Raw genomic sequence first — 27867 nt, 5'->3', positions numbered from 1 at the left:
ACATTACCACTGGGTGGGCACCCTAACTGGGAGGTAGTGTCGATTTGGCATGTTCTACATACACGGTAGCCCTACCACCGCTTTGCAAAATTACCCCTAAATGTGTGTTAGCATTTTGAGGGGGGGGCATGGACAGAGAGTGAGCATTCCTGCATTATCTAATTAGAACATTGCATTAGCATGTGCTAACTGGATAATGCAGGAACATTTAGGAGGTGGGTTTTTTTTTTGTTGTTTCATTTGTACCCTGCACTTTTTCCCACTCATGGCAGGCTCAATGCAGCAGGCAATGGAGGGTTAAGTGACTTGCCCACAGTCACAAGGAGCTGCCTGTGCCAGGAATCGAACTCAGTTCCTCAGGACCAAAGTCCACCACCCTAACCACTAGGCCACTCCTCCACTGCTCCTATGTTGTATTTTTGCAGGTGCCACACGCTAATGGGAACATTAGTGCATAACCTGCAAAAATAAAAAAGGCCAACTTCCATGGTAAATATGAGTATGGGATGCAGAAAAATCCAGCATTAGAAAACGCTGATCCCAGGTTTCACTGTACCTTGATAAAAGGACCCCTTAACAAAGAGTCAGGGTACTCTGCTGCTGGTCCTGTCATGGAATGCAGAAAAGGCCTTCGACAGAGGAACTGTTTTTTCATACTTTAGAATGGTTCAGGATAGTTCCACCTCAAGCATGTGCCATTTCCGTTGCTATAAAAAATAATTCTGTAATTTCTAGCGTGGAATTAACCTGGCACTGCCCGGGTACCGCTGGGTTACTGCGGGAGCCCTTTCCGTCACCTCAGTGGGTGGTGGTAAGTGCTTTCCCCCTGCATGGTCATGTGGTGAGAATATTCTTACCGCATGGCTATGTCTTTTTTAGGCGCTTTTTACCTGCTGTGGTAAAAAGGTCCGTGGTGAGTGGCAAAAAGGGCCCTGCCCCTACCGCAGAGCCCTTTTTATCGCAGCTTGGTAAAAGGACCCTTGAGTGACATTTTTTAATATGAGAACCCAAAGAATCAAGAGGTCCTTTTACTAAGGTATGCTAACAGATTTTGCGTGCGCTAAATGATGACGCCCATAGGAATATAATGGGATTCTTATCATTTAGCGCATGTACATAAGTACGTAAGTATTGCCATATTGGGAAAGACCAAAGGTCCATCAAGCCCAGCATCCTGTTTCCAACAGTGGCCAATCCAGGTCAAAAATACCTGGCAAGAACCAAAAAAAGTACAAAACATTACCACTGTTTATCCCAGTGCTTATCCCAGAAATAGTGGGTTTCCCCCAAGTCCATTTAATAATGGTCTAAGGACTTTTCCTTTAGGAAGCCGGCCAAACCTTTTTAAAACTCCGCTAAGCTAACCACCTTTACCACATTCTCTGGCAACGAATTCCAGAGTTTAATTACACGTTGAGTGAATAAAACGTTTCTCCAATTCGTTTTAAATTTACTACAGTCCTAGTATTTTTGAAAAGCTTGAACATACGCTTCACATCTACCCGTTCCACTCCACTCATTATTTTATAGACCTATCATTTCTCCCCTCAGCCGCCTTTTCTCCAAGATGAAGACCCCTAGCCACTTTAGCCTTTCCTCATAGAGAAGTCGTCCCGATCCCTTTATCATTTTCATCGCCCTTCTGTTCACCTTTTCTAATTCCAATATATCTTTTTTGAGATGCGGCAACCAGAATTGAGCACAATATTTGAGGTGCGGTCGCACCATGGAGCGATACAAAGGCATTATAACATCCTCATTTTTGTTTTCCATTCCTTTCCTAATAATACCTAACATTCTATATGCTTTCTTAGCCGCAGCAGCACACTGAGCAGAAGGTTTCAACGTATCATCAACGACGACACCTAGATCCCTTTTTTGGTCCATGACTCCTAGCATGGAACCTTGCATGACATAGCTATAATTCGGGTTCCTCTTTCCCACATGCATCACTTTGCACTTGCTCACTGGTTGCCTGTGAAGGAACGAATCTCTTTTAAAATCTGCTCCTTAACTCATAAAATCATTTACGGGCAAGCTCCGGAGTATATGTTTGGTCTTATTGACCTCCCGCCCAGAAACGCAGTAGCTACCTCGTGTTCTTATCTCAACCTGCACTTCCCAAGTTGTAAAGACGTCAGATACAAATCGATCTTCTCTTCGTCTTTCCATTACTCCAGTGCTAAGAATTGGAATGCTTTGCCAAAATACTTAAAAAAGCAAATGGATCACCAGCTGTTCAAGAAGCTGCTGAAAACTCATCTATTTGGATTAACCTACTCCCCCCATAGTCTTACTGAATGATATGCCCTTTCCATGCTTCCTGTCTCTTACCACAACTCTTCTGTACTGTATTGTAATTTTTATTAATCCTATGTAAGCCACATTGTGCCTGCATGTGTGGGAAAATGTGGGGTAGAAATGTACTATAAATAAATAAATAAATAAATACATAACTGTTTGATATACTGGTTCATTTAAAAATTATTCTGACCAATTGAAAGAACTGTTCTCACATAGATTTTAATACTTGATGGCATAATGTCTGTCTCACTACTAAATATGAAGCAGCTTTCATAAAAAGGACTAATTGAATAGCTAAGCACTGCAAATTTTGGGAGTCCTTACAGGTTTTTATATCTACTTGCCTCTTAGTCAATGTTTCTATAAAATTCATCTTTGTGACCTATTTCTATCCAGCTGTTCTGGTGTGTTTATGGTATATCAATAAAAGTGTAAAACTGGAAAAAAACAAAAAACAAATCAAGTCAAGCAAAGAATCTCTGACACCTCCATTGTTTTCAAATTCTGGAGATGATGAACATCTGTAATTTGATGTACTGGTCTTTTAGGCTGGCTCAATTGAAATGCCACTTTAAAAAATAGAAATAAATCATTGTGGTTTTCATAAGCTGGGTATTTCTTTTTCAGAAAATGAAAACAAGCAAATCGCAGCGTTAGAAGAAGTTTCTCTTTCTTCTGAAATTCAAGAAAATACATCTGTTCCACCACCAGAAGCCACCACTAGAGCTTCTCAGATCAAAGAAGACAAATGTATAGGTTTGTTTGCTGTTTGTTGACCTAAGATTTAAGCAGTGCCTAAGATGATGAAATGCACCTTATAAAAAGAACAAGAAACGTTACCTATTTTGCTTAAATATATTTTTGCATATTATTGAGCCCTTTTACTAAAGTGTGTTAGGCGGTAAAAGGGGCCCTGCGGAGGGATTGGTGTGCAGGTTTGCCATGCGCTGAGGTCCCTCTTTTACCACTGCATGGAAAAAGGAAATTCTGGGTGGGGGATGGAAATGGGCATGCAGTTATTGAAACACTTGCTGTGTGCACATTTAGGAGGCAGTAAGGGCTCCCGTGCTACCCCAGCAGTAACCGGGCAGTGTGCGGTAAGGCCCTGCCACAAAAATGTTTAAAAATCTGACATGTCAGAAATGGTGTGCATTGGGAGCAAGCACTACTGCTGGCCAGGGCCACTGAGAGACTGGGCCCGGGGCAAGGTTGCCCCCGGGGCCCCGACCCCGCCGCCATCCCCCCCCCCCCAGAGGTCGCCGCTCCCCCCTCCACCCGCCCCCTCCGTCTGCCACCAGGCCGGACCCCCTACATTGAAATCACAGTGCCTCTCACCTCCGTGTGAAAGCACTGCAGGCAGCAGGGCAGCAGATTGCTTCCCTTCGGGCCTCCTTCCCTCCCTGTGTCCCACCCTTGCGGAAGTTACGTCAGACGAGGGCGGGACACAGGGAGGGAAGGAGGCCCGAAGGGAGGCGATCTGCTGCCCAGCTGTCTGCAGCGCTTTCACACGGAGGTGAGAGGTGCTGTGATTTCAATGCAGGGGGCCCGACCCGGTGGCAGATGGTTGATGACGGAGGGCGGGTGGGACTGCGGCGCCGGGCCCCCTTGGAGGCTCGGACCTAGGGAATTTTGTCCCCCCTGCCCCCCCTCTCGGCGGTCCTGCTGCTGGCCTCCTGAAGGAGCCAGGCGGTAGTACAGGATTGGTGTACAGCAAAACAGCAATACTGATATTCCCACTTTGTGTAAAAGGGGCCCTTAATACACAGTTTAAGGTGTGGTAATTGCTACAGCACAAATGCGGTAATAGACTTTGCATTATTTTTACAGTTACTGCCCAATAAACCATGCATTGGGGCATGGGCAGACAGTGGGTATGCTAGGCCTATTGCAGGTGATATGTGACATATACTGCATGCTAACTGCCATTTTTGCAATTAACTTGGGCCCGCTTAGCACCTCCTAAATAGGGTGAGATTCAGTATGTGGCACCCAAAATTGAGCACTGAAAATAATCAGCGCTCAATGCTAATTCTATCATGATGAGCACCCATTATAGAATAATTGAGTACTGATTTCAGTGCCCGAATTTAGGCAGCAGGAGTTATGCCTGCTGAAACTAGGTGTCATTCCTGGTACCCAATTTGGGTACATCCCCAGTATTCTATATTTCTGTGTGCAAATGATAGAAACGCCCCTAACACTCCCATGGACCTCCCATGCCCCTTTGCGTAACACGTTATGGGATTTGGGCACATTTTTATAGAATAGCGCCTAGCCAGATGTGCGCCCAAATCCAATTTGCTGCTGATTAGTGCCAATTGGCAACCAATTATTTGTTCATTAGTCAATAAAGTTGGATGCACATCATGGATCGGCACTCAAAAATTGGCACCCAATTTTGGGCGCCATTATATATAATCTGGGGGTAAGTGCTTCCACCCCAAGGGGCCCTTTTACAGAGGGAAAAAGAAAACACCTGGAAATGACTTGTGTGGCAGTAACCTGGTGGTAATCGGGCATCACTGCGCGCTACCCGGTTACCTCCGGGTTAGTGCGGGAGCCCTTATCGCCACATCAATGGATGGCGTTAAGGGCTCCCCATCGCATGGCCATGCGGTAAGAGTTCTCTTACCGCATGGCCATGTGTACTGGGGGCTTTTCTACCCCCTGTGGTAAAAAGAGCCCTGGTGCGCAAGAAAAACGGCCCCCAACACCAGCGCAGGGCCCTTTTTCCCGCAGCTTGGTAAAAGGGCCCCTAACTGTGATCTGAGTACTTGCATTAATGGGCATTTTAATGCCAGACTTGCACCAGGATTTGCAGGACACACCCTCAATAGTTGCCATGTTAGGTTTGCAGGTACCGCATGTAAATTTTCTGCATTAAGCCATGGCAACTGTAAAATCTAATGTACTTTAGTAAAAGGGCCCCTATATCAGTAGAATTATTTTCACAGGGATTTCCATGGCTAAACAGAGGTTTATCTATGGGGAAAACCTCCTCTAAAAATTGTGCTGAGCTCTCTGTGGGGATTAAGAGTTAAGATTCTCCCAAGAAAGCCAATGCAGGGATTTCAGTTGGAAATCCCTGGGACTGCTTTTCAGAGATTTATCCCACATGCATTGTAATATTTCTAATAAAATACCAATTCTACTGTAGAAAGCATTTGTTAGAATCAGTTTAATGTATCCTGTGCTCTATATTGTTTGTATAGGTAATGGACCCTGTATGCAAGTGTGTAATTCCATTGGAAAAGACATTGTGTGCTCTTGTTTTCCCGGATTCACTCTCTCAAGTAATGTTTCCTGTGAAGGTCAGTATATTATGATAGGTTTTCTCAGGGATACACTGTGAATAGAACAACAGTATCAATTCATCAATATCATTTAGCCAGACATATTTTAAGAGCCCTACTGCTTGTATTTCAGTCTACTCAAGGTTTGATTATAAATATCATCTTTACTTCCAGGGCTTCTCTTCAAACATACCCACCCATTTCCCACTCCCTTCCACAGAAATTAGGACAGTGTTCAAGTTGCCACATTGCCAACCACATATAGTCGTGGAAGAGTAGTTTTATAATTTTTGTTGCAGCAAAGTCACATTCATTCATTTCAGGCCTTTGCCATCTTCAACTTTGATTCTTGCAAGATCAACACCTAGACTCCCTTCTATGTAACAAATAAGCTTTATAATACATAATCCCTTTTCTGCCCCCTTCCCCTGCCCTCCACCCCTTAGGTAAATAAAAAAAAATTTATAGTTATAACTGTATTGAAACAAACTAGTCTTCAAGACTAAGGGGTCCTCTTACTAAGCTGCTGGAATTGGGAAGCTTCCAAGAACTTGAATTGCCTCCAGCAGCAGAGGAAGTCAAATTCGCATTCCTGACTTCTCCAGGTTATAGGAAGGTAAGCAGAAAGGTAGTCAGTTTTTTTTTTATTTTTAAAGGAGAAAGGCATTGAGGGCTCCTTTTCCTAAGCGGCGATAAGCCCAATGCGGGCTTACAGCTCACCATATAGGAAGTACTGCCGGGCTACCTCAGCAGCCCAGCAGTACTTCCCACCCTTACGTGCTGTCATTTCCTGCACTACAAAAATTCATTTATTTTTGTAGCACCGGAGTGTACCCGGCAGTAATTAGGCAGTGCTGCGCGCTGCCCGGTTTACCGCAATGTGGGAGCCCTTACCACCATCTCAATGGGTGGCAGTAAAGGATCCCACCCGAAATGGCTGCACAACAAGTGCTTTACTTGCCGCCTGGCCATTTCCTGTAGGAAAGCAAGACTTCCCTTTTACCAGCTACAGTAAAAGGGGGCCTCAGAGTGAGTGTAAAACATGCGCCGACGCCAGCACAGGCCCCCTTTTGCCGCAGCTTGGTAAAAGCGGCCCCGAGTGAGGACTCACTTAGGGTTACCATATGTCCGGATTTACCTGGACATGTCCTCTTTTTGAGGGCATGTCCGGGCAACCGGGCGGGTTTTGCCAATCTGCCCGTTTGTCCAGAAATCCGGACAAACGGGCAGATTGCTAGCCTCCCATCCCCTTACTTACTAGTGCCCTGGTGGTCTAGTGACCTCTTCCGCCTTCGGGGCAGGAAAGAGCCCCCCTCTTTCCTGCCCGGAGCACTGCCCTGCATGCATCCTTCCTGTTCCTGATCCTCGGTGCTGATTCAAAATAGCCACCGAGAGTTGAAGTGACCTCGCGAAACTTCAACTCTCGACAGCCATTTTGAATGGGCGCCGAGATCACCAACAGGAGGGATGCATGCAGGGCAGCACTCTGGGCAGGAAAGAGGGGGCTCTTTCCTCCCCCAAAGAAGTCACTAGACCACCAGGGCAGTAATAAGGTAAGGGGAGCGGGGTGATGGGGAGGGGGGTGATGGGGTATGTGACAGGGGGGAGGGGAAAATATGACAGGGGCGGAGCGAGGGTGTGAAGGGGTGGGATGGGGTGTGTGGTGGGGGCGGGGCATGTGTCCTCCTTTTTGGGGGACAAAATATGGTAACCCTAGACTCACTAAGACTCTAAATGTAGATTACAGATTTGAATAAACTGGTAGTGAACAAGACTGAGGGTTAAAAGGACAATCGGTATGTCTACTGAAGTACGCTAATTAATGGACTTAGCACATGCTAATGTGGGTCGTTCCTACACATACCGCAGTTTAAAATGCCTACCTGAGGTACATTCAGGTGTCCCATGGTAATTTTGGCATCTGCACGTGCTTCCCATGCACTAAAAAATAGATTTTACATGCAATTGTGGTCTAAGGAAGCAAATATTATTATGTTAAAGATTGAAATTAATTTTTCTTTTGGTATATAAAAATATGGCTGTATTTCTAATGACAAGTGTAATCTTGTTAAAAAAAATTACATAAAAAATAGATTTTATTTTTTAACGCTGGGGGCAGATAGTAGGTGTGTACTGCACTGATTAATTAGCACAACTACATCACTGCATGCTAACCAGTTAGCGTGTGGTTAGTGCATGAGCCCTTACCACCTACAAAATAAGGGCCCCTTTTACCAAGCTGCAGCAAAAGGGGGCCGGCACTGGCATCGATGTGTGTTTTAAACGCTCACATAGGCCCCCTTTTACCGCAGCTGGTAAAAGTTAAGTCTCACTTTCCTACAGGAAATGGCTGGGCAGCAAGTAAAGCATTTGCCATATGGCCATTTAGGGGGTAGCCCTTACTGCCACCCACTGAGGTGGCGGTAAGGGCTCCTGCGTTAACTTGACAGTAACTGGGCCACACACGGCACTGCTTGATTACCGCTGGGTACACCCCGGCGCTTTGTAGCACCGGAAATGATAGCAAAGTAAGCCTGCGTTGGGCTTACCGTCGCTTATTAAAAGAAGCCCTAAATGGCTGTAGGGGGTCATCCAGTAATGGCCACATGCTAAGGGGTACATTAGAATGTGGTCATTATTGTACAAAGAGAAAAATGTGCCTTTTACCGGCAGTGCAGTGGCCTCAGCGCGTGGGAAAGACCTGCGTTGGGGCTACCACAGGCCACATTTTAGCACTGCTTGGTAAAAGGGTTCCTAAGTGCGAAATAATAATTACGGAGCAATAAAATCACAATAAAGTGCAGTGAATTTTGAAAATGCCATTTTTAAAACTCATGTAAGGAAACCCTCTTTTAAAATAATTTCCTATTAATGATTCAGGTTCCAAAAAATAGACTGCAAGTGGTCCACAAGTTCCAAAAGGAATGAAGATGTAGGAGCAGACATGGTTGTAAAAAAAATGGAGATTTTATTAGCGAGTAAATTAATCAAAAAGAGCACACAACGTGGCTGTGTTTCGCCCGGCATGGGCTGCTTCATTGGATAAACGTATCTTATGGCTTTTGAACATTTCACTTCACCACAGGCATTGTTGATTGGCGGTCCTGCAACTATAGGGACACAGCACTGGCATTTTGGGGCAAAACCAAAGCAAGACCAAATAGCAATTCTGGGCCAGTTTTGGCTCTGAAACTGAAACCAAAATTTAAAATTTCTCAGCCTCTAGCTGACCACACATATCATTTCTTTACTATGGCTGGTATATATAAAAATTAAGCTTACCACTGCTGATGAAAATTGACTCCCACACTTATGGGTACATTTTCAGAAATTTAGGTGCTCATTTTCAAAGCACATATCCCCCCCCCCCCCAAAAAAAAAAAATTAGCCCGTGACAGGCAGCGCGGTTAGCTGCCACCACCGGCCTTGACCCCAGATATTCAATGCTGGACGTATCCGGAGACTGATATTGAATATCCAGTTTCAGTTTTGGCTGCGACTACTTAACCAGCTAAGAGAATATTTAGCGCTAGCCAGTTAAGGGGCTCTTTTACTTAGGCATGTAGGTACAACATGCGTCAAATTAGAACTACCGCCAGGCTACCGCATGCCCCGGCTGGTAACTCTCTTTTTGACAGGCGTCCAAAACACACAGCAGAAAATATTTTCTATTTTCTATCGCGTGGTGCTATCTGGGCAGTAATCAGCAGTGTATGCGCGCTGACGATTACCGCCTGGTTAACGCATGAGACCTTACCTCTAAGTCAATGGGTGGTGGTAAGGTCTCAGGTCCAAAATGGATGCATGCTCATTTTAATTTTGCCGCACGTCCATTTTTGGCCACAAAAAAAGGCCGTTTTTGCAGGCTCGCTGAAAAATGGGCCTGCGAACGTCCAATACATGCACCTAAACCAGTGCAGGCCATTTTTCGGTGTGCCTTAGTAAAAGGGCCCTTAATAGTGGTCAAAGATAGGTCTGCTATTGCCCATGTTAACCGTTCAACTTGGCCAGATTAGTGCTGAAAATTTGTGCATAGCCGGTTAGTGGCTAGCCGCTATGGGAGAGATTCTATATATGGTGCTGAAAAAAATCTGTGTGGAAAAAGTGCAGACTAAGCGTATTCTATAAGCAGCACCTAGATTTAGGCACGGTATATAGAATACACTTGGTCGATTATACAGTGCCTAAAACTATGTGCTTCCATTTACACCAACGAAAACATGATGTAAATCCTAGCATATAGATTTACGTGCACTGGGCCATATTCTATAACCACATACATAAATTTCGGAAAGGCCCATGGACTGCCCATTTCCCCACCTATAACCACGCCCCTTTTTGACTGCACGCATTAGAATTTAGGCGTAGTGCATTATAGAATACACTTACGGAGTTGTGCGCGTAAATTCTAATTATTGCCAGTTAGCGCTCATTATTGCTTGTTAAGTGCTGTTAACAATGCTGATTGGCTTGTTAAGCCAATTCACTTGTGCGCACTGTTTCAGAATACACTTGGATTTCGGTGCGGATCTCTAGGCGTGCTATTTAGAATCTGTGGGTAAGTGCTAATGTTTGGCAGAGATAACCAGCTATCGCATGCAGTTAGCTAGTTAAGTGCTATTTACCCAGCCAGAAATGATCCCTGGCTAGTTAAATAGTGCTGAATATTGGGCCCATAGACTTACAAAGTTCCATAGTAACATATGTAACTTTGTAAATCTACAGGGCCCTTTTACTAAACTGCGTAGGCACCTACGCATGCATAACATGCGTCATTTTGGAGTTACTGCCTGGCTACCTTCGTGGACCTTGTGGCAATTTCATTTTTGACACGCGTCCGCTACGTTTTTCTGGCGTGCGGCAGAAACCAGGCGGTAATCGTCATTCTATGCATTAGACAATTACCGCACGGCTAACACATGACACCTTACTGCTAAGTCAATGGCTGGCGGTAAGGTCTCAGACCCAAAATGGACTTGCGCCAATTTTTATTTTGCTGCACGTCCATTTTCGGCAAAAATTTTAAAAGGCCTTTTTTTTACAGGTGCAATGAGTAATGGATCTGCGTGTACCCAAAACACGCGCCTACACTAGTGGAGCCCATTTTATGGCGCACCTTAGTAAAAGGGCCCCTTTGTGCTTTGAAAATAGGGCCTACATACTAAACTGTGTTAGATGATTAACATGGGTTATAGGTGTTCGATTATAAAGATACTGGGTTGCTTAGTGATTCAAATGGCCTGATACTATTTGTATAATTTTTGATAACCTAGATCTTACGATTTCATTATCCAGCAGTCTGTGTATAACTCCTTATGAATATTGGTCCATGAGTTTTCAAAAATGTAATAAAATGAAAAAGGGAATACCCAAATAGTCCCTCCTTCCAATTTATCTTCTGGTCACATAAGTAATGCCACACTGGGAAAAGACCAAAGGTCCATCGAACCCAGCATCCTGCCCACGACAGCGGCCAATCCAGGCAAATAAGTTTGATCTATAAAAACCCTTACTCCCCAAACATTCCCTCTTTTATCTTGTCTTCCCTTCTCCACTGAGTGTGGCCTTCACAAATTCTTACTCCCTTATATTTCTCCTAAATTATAATATTTACCATATTCAAACTCTAGTGGACTTTTTAAAAACTTGTCTTTAGTTTTTATTTTTTGCATGCCTGTGAAGGTTTAAGCCATGTGCAATATTCATTGCTCAGGCTCACCAAAGTTCACTAGGTCAGGTGTTGACAATGTACTTCATTCCTGATAAAATGAGGAGTGTTTATTTTTTTAATTTTTTTGAAAGAAGTTGCAGTCATAACAGAAATCAGAACCGAGCAGTCTCAATAGATTTGTGGTGAAAGTTGCAAACTGATTCTTGTTATATTTTGGTATTTGGGATGATGAATGTATGATTTAAACCAGACCATTGCAAAACTGAGGCCTTTAATAAGTTACAGAGTACTGGCTTCTCTGCTTTACTATGGGACCACAATTTAGACCAACTTTTAAATGATTAAATGACTTCATTTAGCTAAGTAGGCATATGTACAGCACACAGGAATATTGAATTAGCAAAACCTACATTGCTCTTGTAAACGCAGACTTTGGTTTTACCATTGAGATTATGAATTACATTTTTTTTTAAATATGTCAAAAATCATATTAAGACATTTAGATTCCCTAGCAATATGATCCAAGAACTGGATTTGCCTTCAGCACTAGAGGAAGCCAGCTTCACATTCCTGATTTCTCCAGGTTAGAGGAAGGTTAGCAGAAAGGTAGTCGGTTTAAAAAAAAAAAAGGAGAAAGGCATTGAGGGACCCTTTTACGAAGCTGTGGCAAAAGGGGGCCTGCGCTCTTGTCAGTATGCGTGTTTTAATGTGCTTCGAGGCCCCCTTTTACAGCAGCGAGTAAAAGGCAGGTCTTTCTTTTTTTTTTTTCAGAAAATGGCTGTTCGGCAAGTGAAGCACTTGCCGCTCGGCCATTTTTTTTGGGGGGGGGGGGCACTTACCACCACCCCCACCCCCCATTAAGGTGGCAGTAAGGGCTCCTGCACTATGAATACTGCCGCCAGACTCATATTTGGAAAAACTAAATATGAAAGCGCAAAACCCCTAAGAGAGAAACTTCACTGGCTCCCACTTAAAGAACGCATTGCGTTTAATATCTGCACGACTGTACACAAAATCATTCACGCAGATGCCCCAATCTACATGCTAAACCTCGTGGACTTACCTCCCAGAAATGCCACAAGATCATCCCGCAAATTTCTTAATCTGCACTTCCCCAGCTGTAAAGGTCTAAAATACAAGCTGATGCATGCCTCTACCTTCTCCTACATGAGCACGCAGTTATGGAATGCATTACCTACAGACCTTAAAACAATCGACGAAACAAACAACTTTCGCAAATCTCTGAAGACATAGTACTTCAATAAGGCCTACAAAGAGAACTTACAACTCTACTAATCCTCCTTACCAACCCACCCAGCTATGAAAGTCCACCGTCTATACTTACCTGCCTAACACCTTCCTTCTTTCTCCCTTATTTAATCTTAGCACATCACTAATTGTATCTGATATCCTGTATGACAATGTCACATGAAACTATGTAAGCCACATTGAGCCTGCAAATAGGTGGGAAAATGTGGGATACAAATGCAATAAATAAATAAATAAACCTGGCGGTAACCAGGAAGCACGTGGCACTGCCCGATTGCATGCTGAGGGTGGGAACTATTGCCGGGCTGCTGCGGTAGCCTGGTGGTACTTCCTTGTTAGTGAGCAGTAAGCCTGCGTTGGGCTTACCACCGCTTTGTAAAAGGGGCACTGAGTGAGGACTCACTGAGACTCTAAGGGGCCCTTTTACTAAGACGCGCAGGTGCATATGCGCATACAACGTGCATCAAATTAGAACTACCACCCAGCTACTGCATGCCACGGGCAGTAATTCAAATTTTGAAGTGTATCCAAAACGCGCGACAGAAAATAATTTCTATTTTCTACTGCTTAGCACTAACCGCATGCACTAACTACATGCACTGACAACTATCGCATGGCTAATGCATGAGACCTTACTGCTAAGTCAATGGGTGGTGGTATGGTCTCAGACCCAAAATGGAGAAGTGCTGATTTTTATTTTGTTGCACGTTCATTTTCAGCAAAAAAGGCCTTTTTTGCAGGTGCGCTAAAAAATGGACCTGCACGCATCCAGTACACGAGCCTACACCAGCACAGGCCATTTTCCAACATGCCTCAGTAAAAGGGACCCTAAATGTAGATTACAGATTTGAATAAACTGATAGTGAACAAAATTGAGGGTTAAAAGAACAATAAGGGGTATGTTTACTAAAGTGCACTAGTAAATAGGGTTTGCGCTCATTAATGCGGGTCTTTCCTGCCTTCTAAGTCCATTTATAGCATGCCCAGGAAGTAGGGCATTTTCAAGTATTTGTTTTTCAGGTCATGCCCTAATGTTTGCATTAGCATGCGTGACCTGAAAAAAATAACACGATAGCCCTTACTGTCTCCTATTTAGGAGGCAGTAAGGGCTCCCACACTATGGACATGCTAACCAGTTAGCACACGTAAATGTTGATATGCTAGCTGGATAGTGCATCTATGCCCATTCTCCACACCTGACACGCCCACTCCAAAATGGCATCAGGATTTACCTAAATGGATGCAACCAAATTTGGTCACGTGGCGAGGCGCATTGCATATTCTGTATACCGCACAGAAATTTAAACCTATTCTATAAAATTTAGGTGTACTATAAAGAATACGCCTAAGCATATTTTTTTTCTATGTGGATTTTTCAGGCACCATATATTTATTTATTAAGATTTATTTTCCGCCTTTTTGAAGGAATTCACTCGAGGCGGTGTACAGTAAGAATAGCTTAAATATGAGCAATAGACAATTACATCAGTAAAATTATTCAACTAACAATACAAAGTATGGCATAATATACTACTGACAATGTCAACACAATATGTAATAGGACATATTGATAGTGAAGGGTATAAGCAAAGATGGAACATACAGTATAGTTAGGTAAGAGAGTAAAAGGAGTTAGAAAATAAGGTGACTAATTTAAAGAAAGTTGCACATGAGGTCAGAGAGATGGTTAAATATATAGAATCTAGCCCTTGATGCACACAAAAGAGTTTCCCCCTGATATTCAAAGCTATTTAACTGGCCAGACAAGACTACTGACTGGTTAAATAGCATATTGGTGCCTACGTTATAGGATAGGGTCCCCCACCCATCCCCTATTCTTTTAAATTTATAGTTGAGTGAGTTGGGTTTATTGCTGCGTAGACGGAATATTGAATATTTTTCTTATGCAGATGATATTGTGTTGATTTTTTTCCCATTTTGTCAGATTTTAACACTGTGAAGCTTTTGATGAATGATTTGTGTTTAGAAATATTTAACTGGGTGTCTCAGCATTTTTTAAAACCAACCCTAAATTTCTAATCACTTGGCTGCCAATAATGACCAAGCATTGCTGTTTGGCGGCTTGATCTAGAAGTGGCTGAATATGAGCTGGGACCTGCATGAGTATATAAAATAGATATGAGTCCTGGAAGCCCCTTCCCAGCCCCCCTTGCAGTTAGGTGCTATGACACTTGGGAACTACTTTATAGAATAGCACCTACAGCACATAGGTGCTTAATTGCCAACTAATAATGCCTTTGATATGCCTAAGTGGAGTGGAGGAGTGGCCTAGTGGTTAGGGTGGAGGAATTTGGTCCTGAGGAACTGAGTTTGATTCCCAGCATAGGCAGCTCCTTGTGACTCTGGGCAAGTCACTTAACCCTCCATTGCCCGCTCACATTGAGCCTGCCATGAGTGGGAAGGCACGGGGTACAAATGTAACAAAGATAAATAAAATAAGTGCCCCTTTATAGAATTGCCCCCTATGGGATAGATACTCTGAGCATCTGTCCATGTGACCAAATTTAGTCGTGGCCATTTACACCATGTTTTATTTGACGTAAATCCCGACACCTAAATTAGGCACAGAGGGTCAGATTCTATATATGGTGCCTAAAAAATCTGCATAGAAAACATTTATGCCTAAGTGTATTCTATAAGTGGAGTCTAGTTTTAGGCGAGGTATATAGAATACACTTAGTTGATATCCCAGCGCCTAAATCTACACGCCTCCGAAAATCCTGGTGTGTAGATTTAGGCACTGAGGGCCATATGCTATAACAGTGCATATAAATTATGGAATGCCCATTAAATGCCCATAACCACGCCCCTTTTTGTCTGCACGCATTACAATGTAGGCACTCTGAATTACAGAATACACAATGATTTCTGCACGTAAATTCTAATTATTGTCAATTAGTGCTCATTATTGCTTGTTAAGTGCTGTTAACAACACTGATTGACCTGTTAAGCTAATTAAGATGCGCATGCTACTATAGAATCTACTTGGATTTTGGTGTGGAACGCTAGGCGCGCTATATAGAATTCAGGGAAGAGTGGGTGTATTCTATAGCAATGTGCATAGATTTTAGAAACGCCCATGCCCTGCCCATGGCCATACCGCTTTTCTTCTATACAATTTAGAAGCGCACCATGTTACAGAAAGTACTTAGAGAGTTGTGTGAGTAAATCTTAATGCCAATTAGTGCTGATAATTGCTTGTTAACATCCAATTGACAGTGCTGATTAGCTAGTTAACCAATTACATTACATGCATTGTTATAGAATATTCTTCAATTTCTGCGTGGAAATCAAGGCGCGATATTTAGAAACCCGGGGTATATGCTTTATCATTAAAATCTTTTATAAGTAAGTTTTCCCTTTAAACAAGGACAACCGAAATGATTAAGGGGGATGGAACTCCTCTCACATGAGGAAAGGCTTAAGAGGTTAGGGCTCTTCAGCTTGGAAAAATGGCTGAGGGGGGATACGATAGAGGTCTACAAAATACCAAGTGTTGTAGAAGAGGTAAACAGAAATTGATTTTTTACTCTTTCAAAAAGTACAAAGATTAGGGTACACTCAAGGAAGTTACATGGTAATACTTTTAAAATGAATAGGGGAAATATTTTTTTTACTCAAAGAATACTTAAGCTCTGGAACTTGTTGTCAGAGGGTGTATATCTGTTTTTAAAAAAGGTTTGGACAAGTTCTTGAAGGAAAAGTCCATAGTTGTGTTATTGAGATAGACATGGGGAAGCCTCTGCTTGCCCAGGATCAATTGCATGAATCTTGCTACTATTTAGGATTCTCTCAGGTACTTGTGACCTGAATTTGCCAATGTTGGAAGCTGAATACTGGGCTAGATAGACCATTGGTCTGACCCAGTATGGCTATTCTTATGTTCTTGTGTAGAGACTGAAGACATTTGAATTTTTATATAGATCCTTAATTTTGAAGTGAAGGTAAAACCAAAGATCAACTGAGGTCTGTCATTGTAGGAGGAAGTAATTTGGGCAGTCCAGGTGGCTTTATAGTTTTTATTTCCTGTTATCTTCTGTTTCTCTGAACAGTTTCAATAATAATGATAAACCATTTGATAAGTTGCCAAGCAGGCGGTCAAACAGTTTAGGACATGTTGATAGTGATTCAAAACGCAAAGCCGATGCTCTTTATGATCCTAATTTTAATTGTTATATTTTGATCATACTAGTTTTGGTCTCTCATCTAATAATTTATACCATAATTCTTATACTCTATTTGGCAAGAGCTTATTTTTTTATATACTAGCAAGATTAATAACTTATTCTTAAAACAATGGACATAATAATCTCTTTTGCTTCTTTATAAATATAAAGTTCATTTCAAGTTTTCTCTGATTTTAAGAACATAAGATTAGCCATACGGGGGCAGATCAATGATCCAACTAGCCCACTATCCTACTTCCAGCAGTTGCCAATACAGGTCACAAGTACCTGGCAGAATCATATACCTCATTTCATCCATCTTTCAATCCTTATTTCATTCAGCATTTGTTGAACTCTATAATTGAAAAGTTTTTCATTGGTACTCAACCAATTTTTAAAAATGCCTATTATTTCTACAGGCTTCTGTTTTACATACAAGACAAGCTTGCAACCAAGTGCTTAGTTCTGGAGAAACAAGTTTCAATGGATTGAGTTAATAATCTGTTTCAAGTGATCTCATTTGCTCAGTATTGCCTTTGGATGTTCATTTCAGAATCATTGATCACTTCATAAGCTTAAATCTTCTTGCAGATATTAATGAATGTGTAGCAGATTTACACAACTGTCAGCGAGGCGAGATCTGTGTAAACACAGTTGGATCTTTTAACTGTCTCAAGGAAATTACTTGTCAGCCTGGTCATGAGCGTAAGGATGATACCTGTGTAGGTAAGAAGGATGGTTTATAGAATATTCCTACTGCAGAAAACTAGCTATCCATTGGAATTACTGTTGTAGCCATAGTTATTTCCCTGCTCAGAACAAATACATTCAGAAAGTTTCGGTAGGTTGCATTCTTTGGTGTATGTACTTATATTTTGCTATGGAGCAATGCAGCTATCACTCTACATGGTGCTATGTATGTTTATTGTAATACACTTAGGATGGTAGATAAAGCAGAATAAAAAATTTTAAATTAATAAATAAGTAATACTGTTTCCCACTATTTTGTTGAAATTATTTATTTTATTTATTTATTTATTTATTTATTTATTTTATTGCATTTGTATCCCACATTTTCCCACCTATTTGCGGGCTCAGTGTGGCTTACAATACATTGTAAAGATGGAAGTACAATCTGTTACAACATGATTATGGTTACAATGTGAGGAGTTAAGTTAAAACAAAGTCCAAGTATCATTAAGGGGAGCAAAACAGTGGAAAAGAACAACTGATCAATAAAGAACGACAGATACTGATAGGGCAACAGAGCAATAGCAAGAGAACGTTCGGGTATAATATTTTCTATTTTTACCTGTAAATTAAGGTTTAAATGTGTTAAAATTGCGGGGGATAAAAGTATAGAAGAGAATGTATTGATGCATTGCGAACAGTGTGTGTGGACTTCATGTGTTTTGATCCTTTCGATAGATTTTTTCAAAGAGATGGGTCTTTAATAGTTTGCGGAAGTCGGCCAGTTCGTAGATCATTTTCAGGTTTTGTGGTAGTTTGTTCCAGAATTGTGTACTCATGTAAGAGAAGGTGGATGCGTGCAGCACTTTGTATTTTATGCCTTTGCAATTAGGGAAGTGGAGGTTGAGGAAAGTTCGGGATGATCTTTTAGCGTTTCTGGGTGGTAGGTCTATTAAGTCAGACATGTAGGCTGGGGCTTCACCGTGGATGATTTTGTGGACTAGTGTGCATACTTTAAAACTGATGCGTTCCTTGAGTGGGAGCCAGTGTAGCTTCTCTCATAAGGGTTTTGCACTTTCGTATTTTGGTTTCCCGAAGATGAGTCTGGCTGCTGTGTTCTGGGCTGTTTGAAGTTTCCTCAGTAATTGTTCTTTACAACCTGCGTATAGTGAGTTGCAGTAGTTCAGATGGCTGAGCCTAGGCTACGGAAGACGGATCTTGGGAAGAATGGTCTTATTCTTTTCAGTTTCCACATGCAGTAGAACATCTTTTTGGTTGTGTTGTTTGCGTGGGTTTCAAGTGTTAGGTGGCGGTCAATAGTAACTCCAAGGATTTTTAAAGTTTCTGAAATTGGAAGATTTAGTTTTGGTGTGTTTATAGCGGTGAATTCATTCGTGTTGTATTGGGAGGTAAGTATCAGGCATTGAGTTTTTTCTGCATTCAGTTTCAATCGAAATACATCTGCCCAGGTGTTCATGATGTGTAAGCTTTGGTTGATTTCATTGGAGATTTCATTAATGTCTTGTTTGAAAGGGATATATATTGTTACATCGTCAGCGTATATATATGGGTTAAGGTTATGTTTTGAAAGAAGTTTTGCCAATGGTGTCATCATTAGGTTGAAGATAGTTGGTGAGAGGGGTGATCCTTGCAGTACTCCACATTCAGGTGTCCATGCTGCAGACGTAGTGGAATTTGATGTGACCTGGTATGAGCACAAGGTTAGGAACCCCTTGAACCAGTTTAGGACATTGCCTCCGATGCCAAAATATTCAAGTATGTGTAGTAGGATTTCGTGGTCAGCATAATGAATAAATGTGAGCATCACTCAAGAAGTGAGAAGTGTGCTTGCTAGATTAGTCTATTTGGAAATGTAGAAATAAGGGTCAACAAAAAAAGTTGTAGATGATACCTTTTTAGTTGATGTTTATCTCTATCTACTTCTATACTTATGCCTTTATCTCTTCCTATATGTATTAAATGCGTCAAATAAAAAGGTATCGCCTATTGTTAACCTTTTGGTTGACGCTTATTTGTTCAGTATGTCCACACTGAAGAGACATAGTTCTGTGAGTGTATTTTCATTTTTGCTGAATTAAATAAATCCTCTATTGAGATAAAGGGAAAATTACTAGTCCTTCAACAACCAAAAAGGAATGGTTTCTCTATATAGCCTTTTATGGTATACACATATAATGTGCTTTTTAATTTCTAACTACTGCTGCTATGTCTTTGACTACATACCAGGTCTATAGCAATGGACTGTTCCAAGATCTGTGATTTACAAACTGGAATCTACCATCCTTCAACTCAAGTGATCTATGATCCCACATTGTGATTCATGGATTGTGATTTGTAGATTCCTCCCTTATTTGGAAGACTGACTCCTAGTGGTACATATGGATGTACTGACAGGGGTCAGAGCTGTCATTCTGCAAATGGCAGCACTGAGTCATTCCTTCCCCTCATAGGAGGCTCTCTGGTGGAATTAAGTGGTAGCCTGATAGGCTGGTGGGCTCACGGTTGCCATGGGGGACTTTTAAGGAGGGTTGGACTAGGCATATGGGGGATGGGACTTGGCAGGGAACCATAATTCATTGTACTTTTAGCCCCAGACTGGAGCTGAGAGGGAGCTTTGGGGGAGGAGGGGTCAAGATTTCTCTCACAGAACCCTAAGACACCAAAACCTGCAACCCCTTGAAGCCCTATCACTGCAACATGTAACAAAATTGGTCCTCAAATGAAAAATAAAAATAAATACACCTCAGTGTGATATATAGGGGTTTTATTTGGGGGGGGGGGGGGGCCTGCCTGCTAAGCCCTTTCACAGGTAATCAACTTCACTCAAAAATATATCAAAGTCAGAGGCACTTTTATGAAACCATTTACCATTTCTCAAAAGTGAGCTTCATACAAAGAAAGCTCAAAATGCCAAAATGTTGGTGTTTTCATGTGATTTAGGCTACTTTATGTGTCCCCCCCCCCTCAGAAAGCACAATTCTTAAAAGTAAAAGGACCCCTAATGACTCAAAAATTGCTGTAATCTATTTATTTTATTTTTATTCATTTATTTGTGTTAGGCATTTTTGATTCTTTTCCCCTCTATTTTTGTACTCATGCTCTAATGTCTCTATTAGCTCACTGCCATTTTTTAAAATTACCATGTGAGTACTCATCGCCACCCATTTTGTAAGCAGTAGGGCCTCACGCGGTATTCTTGCAATAACCATTTAGTGTGTGTGGTACTGTAAATGCGCTTTAACTGTTTAGTATAGGAATGCCCACTCTCCGCCAGTGACACCCTCCCCCCCTCGAAAAACAAATTAAACAAATTCTTTACTCTGTAGTTAGCGTGCAGATTTGGAAGTTACCACAGGATGCCTGAGCGCAGCCTGTAGTACTCCATTTTTAGCTGCACCTAATGCAGCTTAGTAAAAGGGTACCTATGTTCCCATGTTAATATATCATTGACTGATTAGGAACCCTTATAAAATAGAATAAGGGAAATCCAAAGAATCGCTGATACAGCCACTATGGGGGCAACTTATGGGGACAACTTTTAAACAACCTGTGGCATTTGGTTCACTTTATTACCAGTAATATTTATAATTCTGCTGGAGATGGGGGGTAATCCACCTTCTGCACTCTTTTATGATACTTTCTTACTCCAGGAGTTTGAAAACCAGTTTTATACACATCACAAAATTTGATCCCTATTGTGCCTGAACCTTAATCGACCCCAACATGACCATGTATTTGTTTCTCTACCGGACTTGGCGAACGCCTTTACGGTACTATGTAAGCCACATTGTGCCTGCAAATAGGTGGGAAAATGTGGGATACAAATGTAACAAATAAATAAATAAATTTGGTTAAAAATATGTTATAGAGAAAGTTTCATGAAAACTGCACTAAAATAATATATTTTGAATACGATAGATGCTGGTAACTGTGCTTACATTGAGTTCTGTTTCTAATAGAAGCATCGGGAAATTAATTGCTTAATTGTCCTTCTTTAGACATTGATGAATGTTCAACTGGTGTTCATCGTTGTGGAGAGGGAGAAATGTGCCACAATATACCTGGAGCTTACCGCTGTGACTGCAAGGCAGGCTACCAGCATGATGTGTTCAGCAGAACATGCATTGGTATGTAAGTAGGGGTGCTGAAAAACCCAGCATAAACAGTATTCTATAAGCCATGCCTAAAATTTGATGTGGTTTATAGAATTAACGCTTAAGCACAGAGGTTGTGCATAAATGCAGGCACTGCCATTTGCACCATGGTGCAAAGGTCTGTACCTAAATTTAAGCATTGAGTGCTGTAATTCTACAATTACGCGTTTAACTCAAAACCACGCCTTCAATTTGCCCTGTAAAGCCCATGACCCTCCTATTCTGCGTCTCTTTTTTTGGGCCGCATGTAAATTTTAAGTGTAGATCCCATGCCTAAATGTACATGGGTAAATCCCAATTAAATCTAATTAGTGCCAATAATTGCTTGTCAAAAAGCCAATTATTGGCACTAACTCATTATTCTATTAAATTGAACATGCAAATCAGGAATGTGCCTCAATTTGTGTGCACAATTTTTGGCGACTTTTATAGAATCGGGAGGGGGGATAGTGTGGAGCTTGACCGTATAAAGACCTAAAAACCATAGCGCACAATTTAAAAGTAATTCTTTCTCTGATCAGGAGCCAATATAATTGATACCACAGTGAAAAACAGAAACAAAACTAAATTTTCTTTCAACAAAACAAAACAGCTGAAACCCCATGCGAAACAAACAAATAAATGAAAAATGACTGCTGTACATTCTCCTATGGGAAAGGGATGAGTAAGTCAGAACTGAGGTAAGGAACTAGGGAGCCCTTTTACTAAAGGACTTTAAGGGCTAGATTCTATATATGACACCTAAAAACAAAATTGGTGCCGAAAAGAACCCGTGTAAACGGTGTTCTACAAGCCGAACCTAAAATTTGGCGTGGTTTATAGAATTAATACATGTAACTCAGAACCACACCCTGATGCACCCTGAAACGCCCATGACCCTCCTATTTCCGTGCTTTTTTGGACCACATGCCAATTTTAGGCACAGATCCTACGCCTAACTCTATGCATGCTAATCCCAATTAAGTAAAATTAATGTCAATAATTGCTTCTTAAAAAGCCAATTCTTGGCACTAATTGGCTCATTATTCTGTTAAATTGCGTGTGCAAATTGGAAATGCACCTAAATTTGCATGCCCAATTTTTGGTGACCTTTATAGAATCCAGGGCAAGCACTTAGAACTAGATTGAGCAAATGGCACCCAAATTTGAGCACTAAAAAAATGAGCGCTGAGCGATTTAACAATGCTCCAAATTGAGCACCATTTATAGAATAACGTGTAGTGCCAGGATCTGTGTCCAGCTTTGGGCATAAGGATTTACATCTACTGAAATCTGGTGTAAATCCTCGTGCATATCCCCTGAATTCTAGAATACCGTGCGCATCTTTAGTGAACACCTTTGACCCCCCCCCCCATGCCCCCTTTTCAGTTGCACATGCATCTTTATAGAATAGCATATAGTAAGATGCACATGGAAATCCAAATTGTTGCCAATTAACGCCAATAATTGATTGTTAGTGCCCAATATTGGCACTAATTGGCTATTACTCAATTAAACTGCGCATGCAAATTGGACGTGTGCCAAAATTTACATGTGTGATTTAGAGCACCATTTATAGAACCTGGGGGGGGGGGTTAATGCACAGTTAGCACATGGAATGGGCTACTGCAAAAACGCATTACAGGGGTATGCAGTAATTTGCTTCATTATTGCATTTTTCTATGAGGTGCGTGGCATTGGCGGAAAGTGGGTTTGGAAACATTAGCCAGCTAGCACATTAGTGTGTAGTAATAGGTTAGTGCAGAGTTAATGCGGGAATACTTAGGGATACTTTTACCAAGCTGCGGGAAAAAGGGTCCTGTGCTAGCAATGGGGTCCGTTTCTCCTGCGCGCCAGGGCCCTTTTTACTTGAGCAGGTAAAAAAAGCCTCCAGACACACATGGCCATGCAGTAAGAGAACTCTTACTGCATGACCCTGCGACGGGGAGCCTTTGCTGCCACCCACTGAGGTGGCAATAAGGGCTCCCGTCCTAACCCAGCGGTAACCGGGCAGTGTGTGGTGTTGCCTGATTAGCGCCAGGTTACCGCCACACAAGCCATTTCCAGGGGTTATATTTTTCTGCCAGAAATGGTGCACAATCGGGGTGGGAATATCACCAGCGGCCGCGTTGGGCCGGCTGTAGTCTCAGAAGAGCATGCGGTAAACCCGCGTTTGGCTTACCGCTGCTCTTTAAAAGGGCCCCTATTGCCTTCTAAATAGGAGGCGGTAAGTGGTCCCATATCAAGGTCCTACAGCTCCTGCATGTTAATTGTTACATTATCGCGTGACCTACAGTAAAAAAAAAAAAAGAGAGAGAATGCCCCCAAAGGTACCACGTTAAAGTGGGCTTAGCGTGCGGAAAAATCCTGCGTTGCAAAGCAATAAGCCCAGATTTTAGCACACTTTACTAAAAGGGCACCTCGACCTTTGTGGCTCCTCAGTATTTAAACTTTGCAGTTGGTGTTGCTTTAAAACATTGAACAATACAGAGAGGGTTCAAAGCACAGAACATGATCCAAAACACATGATGTACAAGACTGAGTTACTGATGTTCAAGATTGATCTACGCTGTGGAATTAGAGGACTTGTCCTGTTTTTGAAGGCTCTTGGTACGTTTTTGTGCTTTAAAACATTGACCAGTAGCGTGGTAGGGGGGTGGGGGCAGACTACCCCGGGCACCATCTTAACAGAGGCACCGGTGATGCTAACTTTGGCCGACACACTGCTGCTTCCAGCCCCACTCCCTGAGCCCCTTGGAACCAAAAACCAGCCATCATCATAAATGCCGGTTTTAATAATTACCGCTGTGCATCCAGCCACTTGGGGATCTCCAGACATCAGAAGACAGCGCAGGACCTCTCAGCCACGTGTGTGCTGATGATTCTGTAGTGCCCCCCCCCCCCCAAGACAGGATGCTGCAGAGTTTTCAGCAGCATGCAGTTGAGAGGTCCTGCTGCCTTCTGATGTTGACCATCGCCGCTGTATCTATGATCCAGTGACAGCAGCAGGTAAGGGGCTGGTGAGGCTGTAGAGAACTTAAGGGAAGGGAGCTGCTGCAGGGGATGGGAGGATTTGAAGGAGAACTAGAGGGGGTGCAACAGTGGAAAGGCGCTAGGGCACTCAAGGGCGGGAGGAATAAGCAGTAGCAGTGGTGTAGCTATGGGGGGCCACGGGGGCCTGGACCCCCCCAAATTGCTTCAGTTTCATTAAAACAAGCGTGCAGTGCACGGCACACTGAAAACAGGAGAGGAAGCAAGTGCGAGACCAGCGTGGGTCAGATAAACGCTTCAGCTGGCGGAGGTTGAGGACCCCCACTAGCAAAGGTACCTTGCGGCGGCAGCAGCCAGGAGGGGTTGGCGGCAGCAGGGGGGTCAGAAGCGATGGGGGAGGCGGGCTAAAATGTACCCCCACACACTTTGGGCTCTGGACCCCCCCTACCGCCAAGGTCTGGCTACGCCCCTGAAGTAGCATAGCAAGTTAGGTTGGCGGGGGTGAACTGCTTACCCCGGTTGCCATGTTCCCTTACTATGTCACTGACAGTGATATTCAGCCCCAGGCTGTGCCCAGATACCTGTGGTGAATATCCTGGCATAAAAGAGCTGTTATTTAGGTACTGCTGATATTCACTGCTGGCACCCGGATAACCATCCGGACCAGTTAAAACAGCTATTTTGCTGAATATTGGTGGTATCCAGATAACATCAGGCTCTGCCCCTGGACCCCCCCTCCCCCACTGGATAGTGCTGAGATGATCAGTAAAGATTTTCAATGCCATTATCCCAATGATCCCGCTGAAAATCTGTAGTTGGCATCAGACTGGACTGAAGCCACTCTGATTGATTGATTTATCTCCATCTCTATAGATATTGATGAATGTCAACGAGGGACTCACAATTGTAAAGTAAACTTTGTATGCCAGAACACTAAAGGGTCATTTTATTGTGAATCCAAAGGGCGTTGTATGGATGGATTTTTACAAGATCCAGAGGGTAATTGTGTTGGTAAGTACAGCTAACGCTCGGCATTAAGTTCCACCCAGTTTCTATAGGACTCTGTAGACTGATAATGTTTATTATTGCTTTTACATTCACTTTGTAACATTGATACCCGAGGTTTGTCGCACCTCTGGAAGTATTCTTACATGCCATTATCGTGCACTACATATCTGTGAATATCCCTTTAGATATTTAGGTTATTGATTTAAAAAATGCAGGCATGAAGTATAGGGGTCTAAGAAATGGGCTTAGCATGCCCTTACAGAGGACTTTCCTGTGCACTAAGCCCATTTCTATCACAACTGGTAAAAGAGCTTTTTTTCTATTTGTGTCATTAATGGCTATGCGCTAGTGTTACATTGGCACATGGCCGTTTAAAAAAATTACCAGGTGATCACCTACCGCATCCTATTTAGGAGGCGCTAAGGAGTCCTGCGTTATGGACACGCTAATCAGTTAGCATGTTGGTGACATCAGCACTCTGAATTTTAGCACATCCATGACCATTCTCTGCTCATGACACAACCACTCAAAAAAACATTCAAAGAAATTGTTTATTGTAGGCCGATACTCAAAGTGATTTAAGCGGGCAGGAGCTTCTCCTGCCCACTTAAATCACCCGTCGCCACCCAACCACCGATATTCAGCAGCACTAATGTGGAGAGTGCTGCTGAATATTGCCTCTGATTGGCCCCCCAAAAGTGGGCCGGTCAAGGATGGGCCAATGGAGGAGCCAGGGCTTATGCAGGCACCAGCAATATTCCCGCATAAGGTAAGCGGGTGAAATTAGGTCAGCTCAAAAGCTGTCCTAAATTGAACTGCTTATCTTTATGTTAAAATATTGTGCCAGGACCCACGTTAAGAAATGTATTTCCCCCTTCTGTAGCCCCCAACTACAGTCCCCGGGGTGCCCATCCCCAACAGCATCTCCACTGTGTTCCTCACCCCCCAGCAGCCCCCCACAACATCCCCCTCCCCTACCTCCCAGTCAGAGAAGGACCCTCTCCCAGGGCCTATCTGACCTCCCTGGTGGTCCAGCGAGGCATTGTGGGCAGGAACAAATCCCTCTCACTCCTGCACCTAGTGGCAGCTTCTTGAAAATGACTGCCGTGACCTTTCATAGTACTTGAAGTACTGTGAGGATGTTGCGAGAGGTTGCGGCAGCCATTTTCAAGAAGCTGCCACAAGGGGCAGGAGCAAGGGGGGTTCACTCCTGCCCTCGATGCCCCACTGGACCACCAGGGATGTCACGTACGCCCCGGGGGAGGGTCCTATCCTGACTGGGAGGTGAGGGTGGGATGAGGCTGCTGCTGGGGGGGTGTTGGGGGGGCTGCCGGGGATGGAGCACAGCAAAGATGTTGTTGGGGAGGGGCGCCCATTGAGGCTGTTGTCTTGAGCTGCGGGGGAGGGGTGAATAAACTTTTTTTTAATGCGGGTCCAGCTTGACATTCAGCCAGGGTCCACATAACTTTCCTATGCGGGCCCAGCTGATTATTGGCCGGGCCCGCATATGTTCCAGCAGTTTGCCCGCCCAAAATTATCCCCCGATATTCAGTGACGGTGCCTGGACATGGCCTGGCACTGAATATCGGGGGATAATTTAGCCAGCGACAATCAGCGTTTAAAAAAATGCTGACCACCACCGGCTGAATATTGGAGGGGGGTTGTATTTAGTGTTTGCAGATGCAAAAACTAACATGGAGTCCTTTAAAGGTTCCTAGCAGGCATATTTTCAAAGCACTTTGGGAGGCTAAGTTCCATAGGTTTCTATGGAACTTTGGGAGGCTAAGTGCTTTGAAAATACGCCTCTATGTCTCTCTCTCTCTCTCCCTCTCTTTATATTGCTGCATTAAGTGCATATTAGTGCTCAATGCAGCTTAGTAAAAGGGCCCCAAAATTTAGAAACAAGAAATAAGATGTTAATAAATTAAAGGAGCCCCTTTTACTAAGCTGTGCTAAAAAGTGGCCTGCGCTATGACTAGCGCATTGGTTTCCCTGCGGACTGAGGCCACCTTTAACGCAGCTTTAAAATGGCCAAGTTTTCATTTCCTCAATTTATGGCCACTCTCTAATTACCCAATTAGGGCCTGAACCCCTACTGACACCTGTTTAGTAGACGGGAAAGGCTCACGTGCTAACCATGCGCTAATCGGTAGCTGTGTGACAATGTAGCTGCGCTAACCGATTAGTTATGGGCACGTCTACTCTCCGCCACAAACATGTCCCCGGTGCTAAAAAATAAAAAGTATTTTTTAACGCCTAGGAAGCGTGCACAGATTCCAACACTGCCACAGGACGTCTGA

General features: G+C 43.0%; 1 protein-coding gene across 2 annotated transcripts in view; it reads left to right on the top strand.

The window, feature by feature from the left end:
• The window catches only part of FBLN2 (fibulin 2), a 206428-nt gene that overhangs the window by 149433 nt on the left and 29128 nt on the right, over nt 1–27867 (top strand). Inside the window, exons 7-11 of one of the 2 annotated variants that reach the window (XM_030206338.1) lie at nt 2932–3060; nt 5517–5615; nt 17316–17450; nt 21434–21562; nt 25433–25570. In XM_030206338.1, coding sequence (XP_030062198.1) covers nt 2932–3060; nt 5517–5615; nt 17316–17450; nt 21434–21562; nt 25433–25570 — 630 coding nt within the window. The remainder of the gene's footprint in view (nt 1–2931; nt 3061–5516; nt 5616–17315; nt 17451–21433; nt 21563–25432; nt 25571–27867) is intronic. The other variant, XM_030206340.1, reaches the window with a different exon arrangement.

The sequence above is a fragment of the Microcaecilia unicolor genome, chromosome 6 (genome assembly GCF_901765095.1).
Source record: "Microcaecilia unicolor chromosome 6, aMicUni1.1, whole genome shotgun sequence".
Lineage (NCBI taxonomy): Eukaryota > Metazoa > Chordata > Amphibia > Gymnophiona > Siphonopidae > Microcaecilia > Microcaecilia unicolor.
The sequence above is the reverse complement of the archived record's forward strand: the minus strand, read 5'-3'. Positions and strand labels throughout refer to the sequence as shown.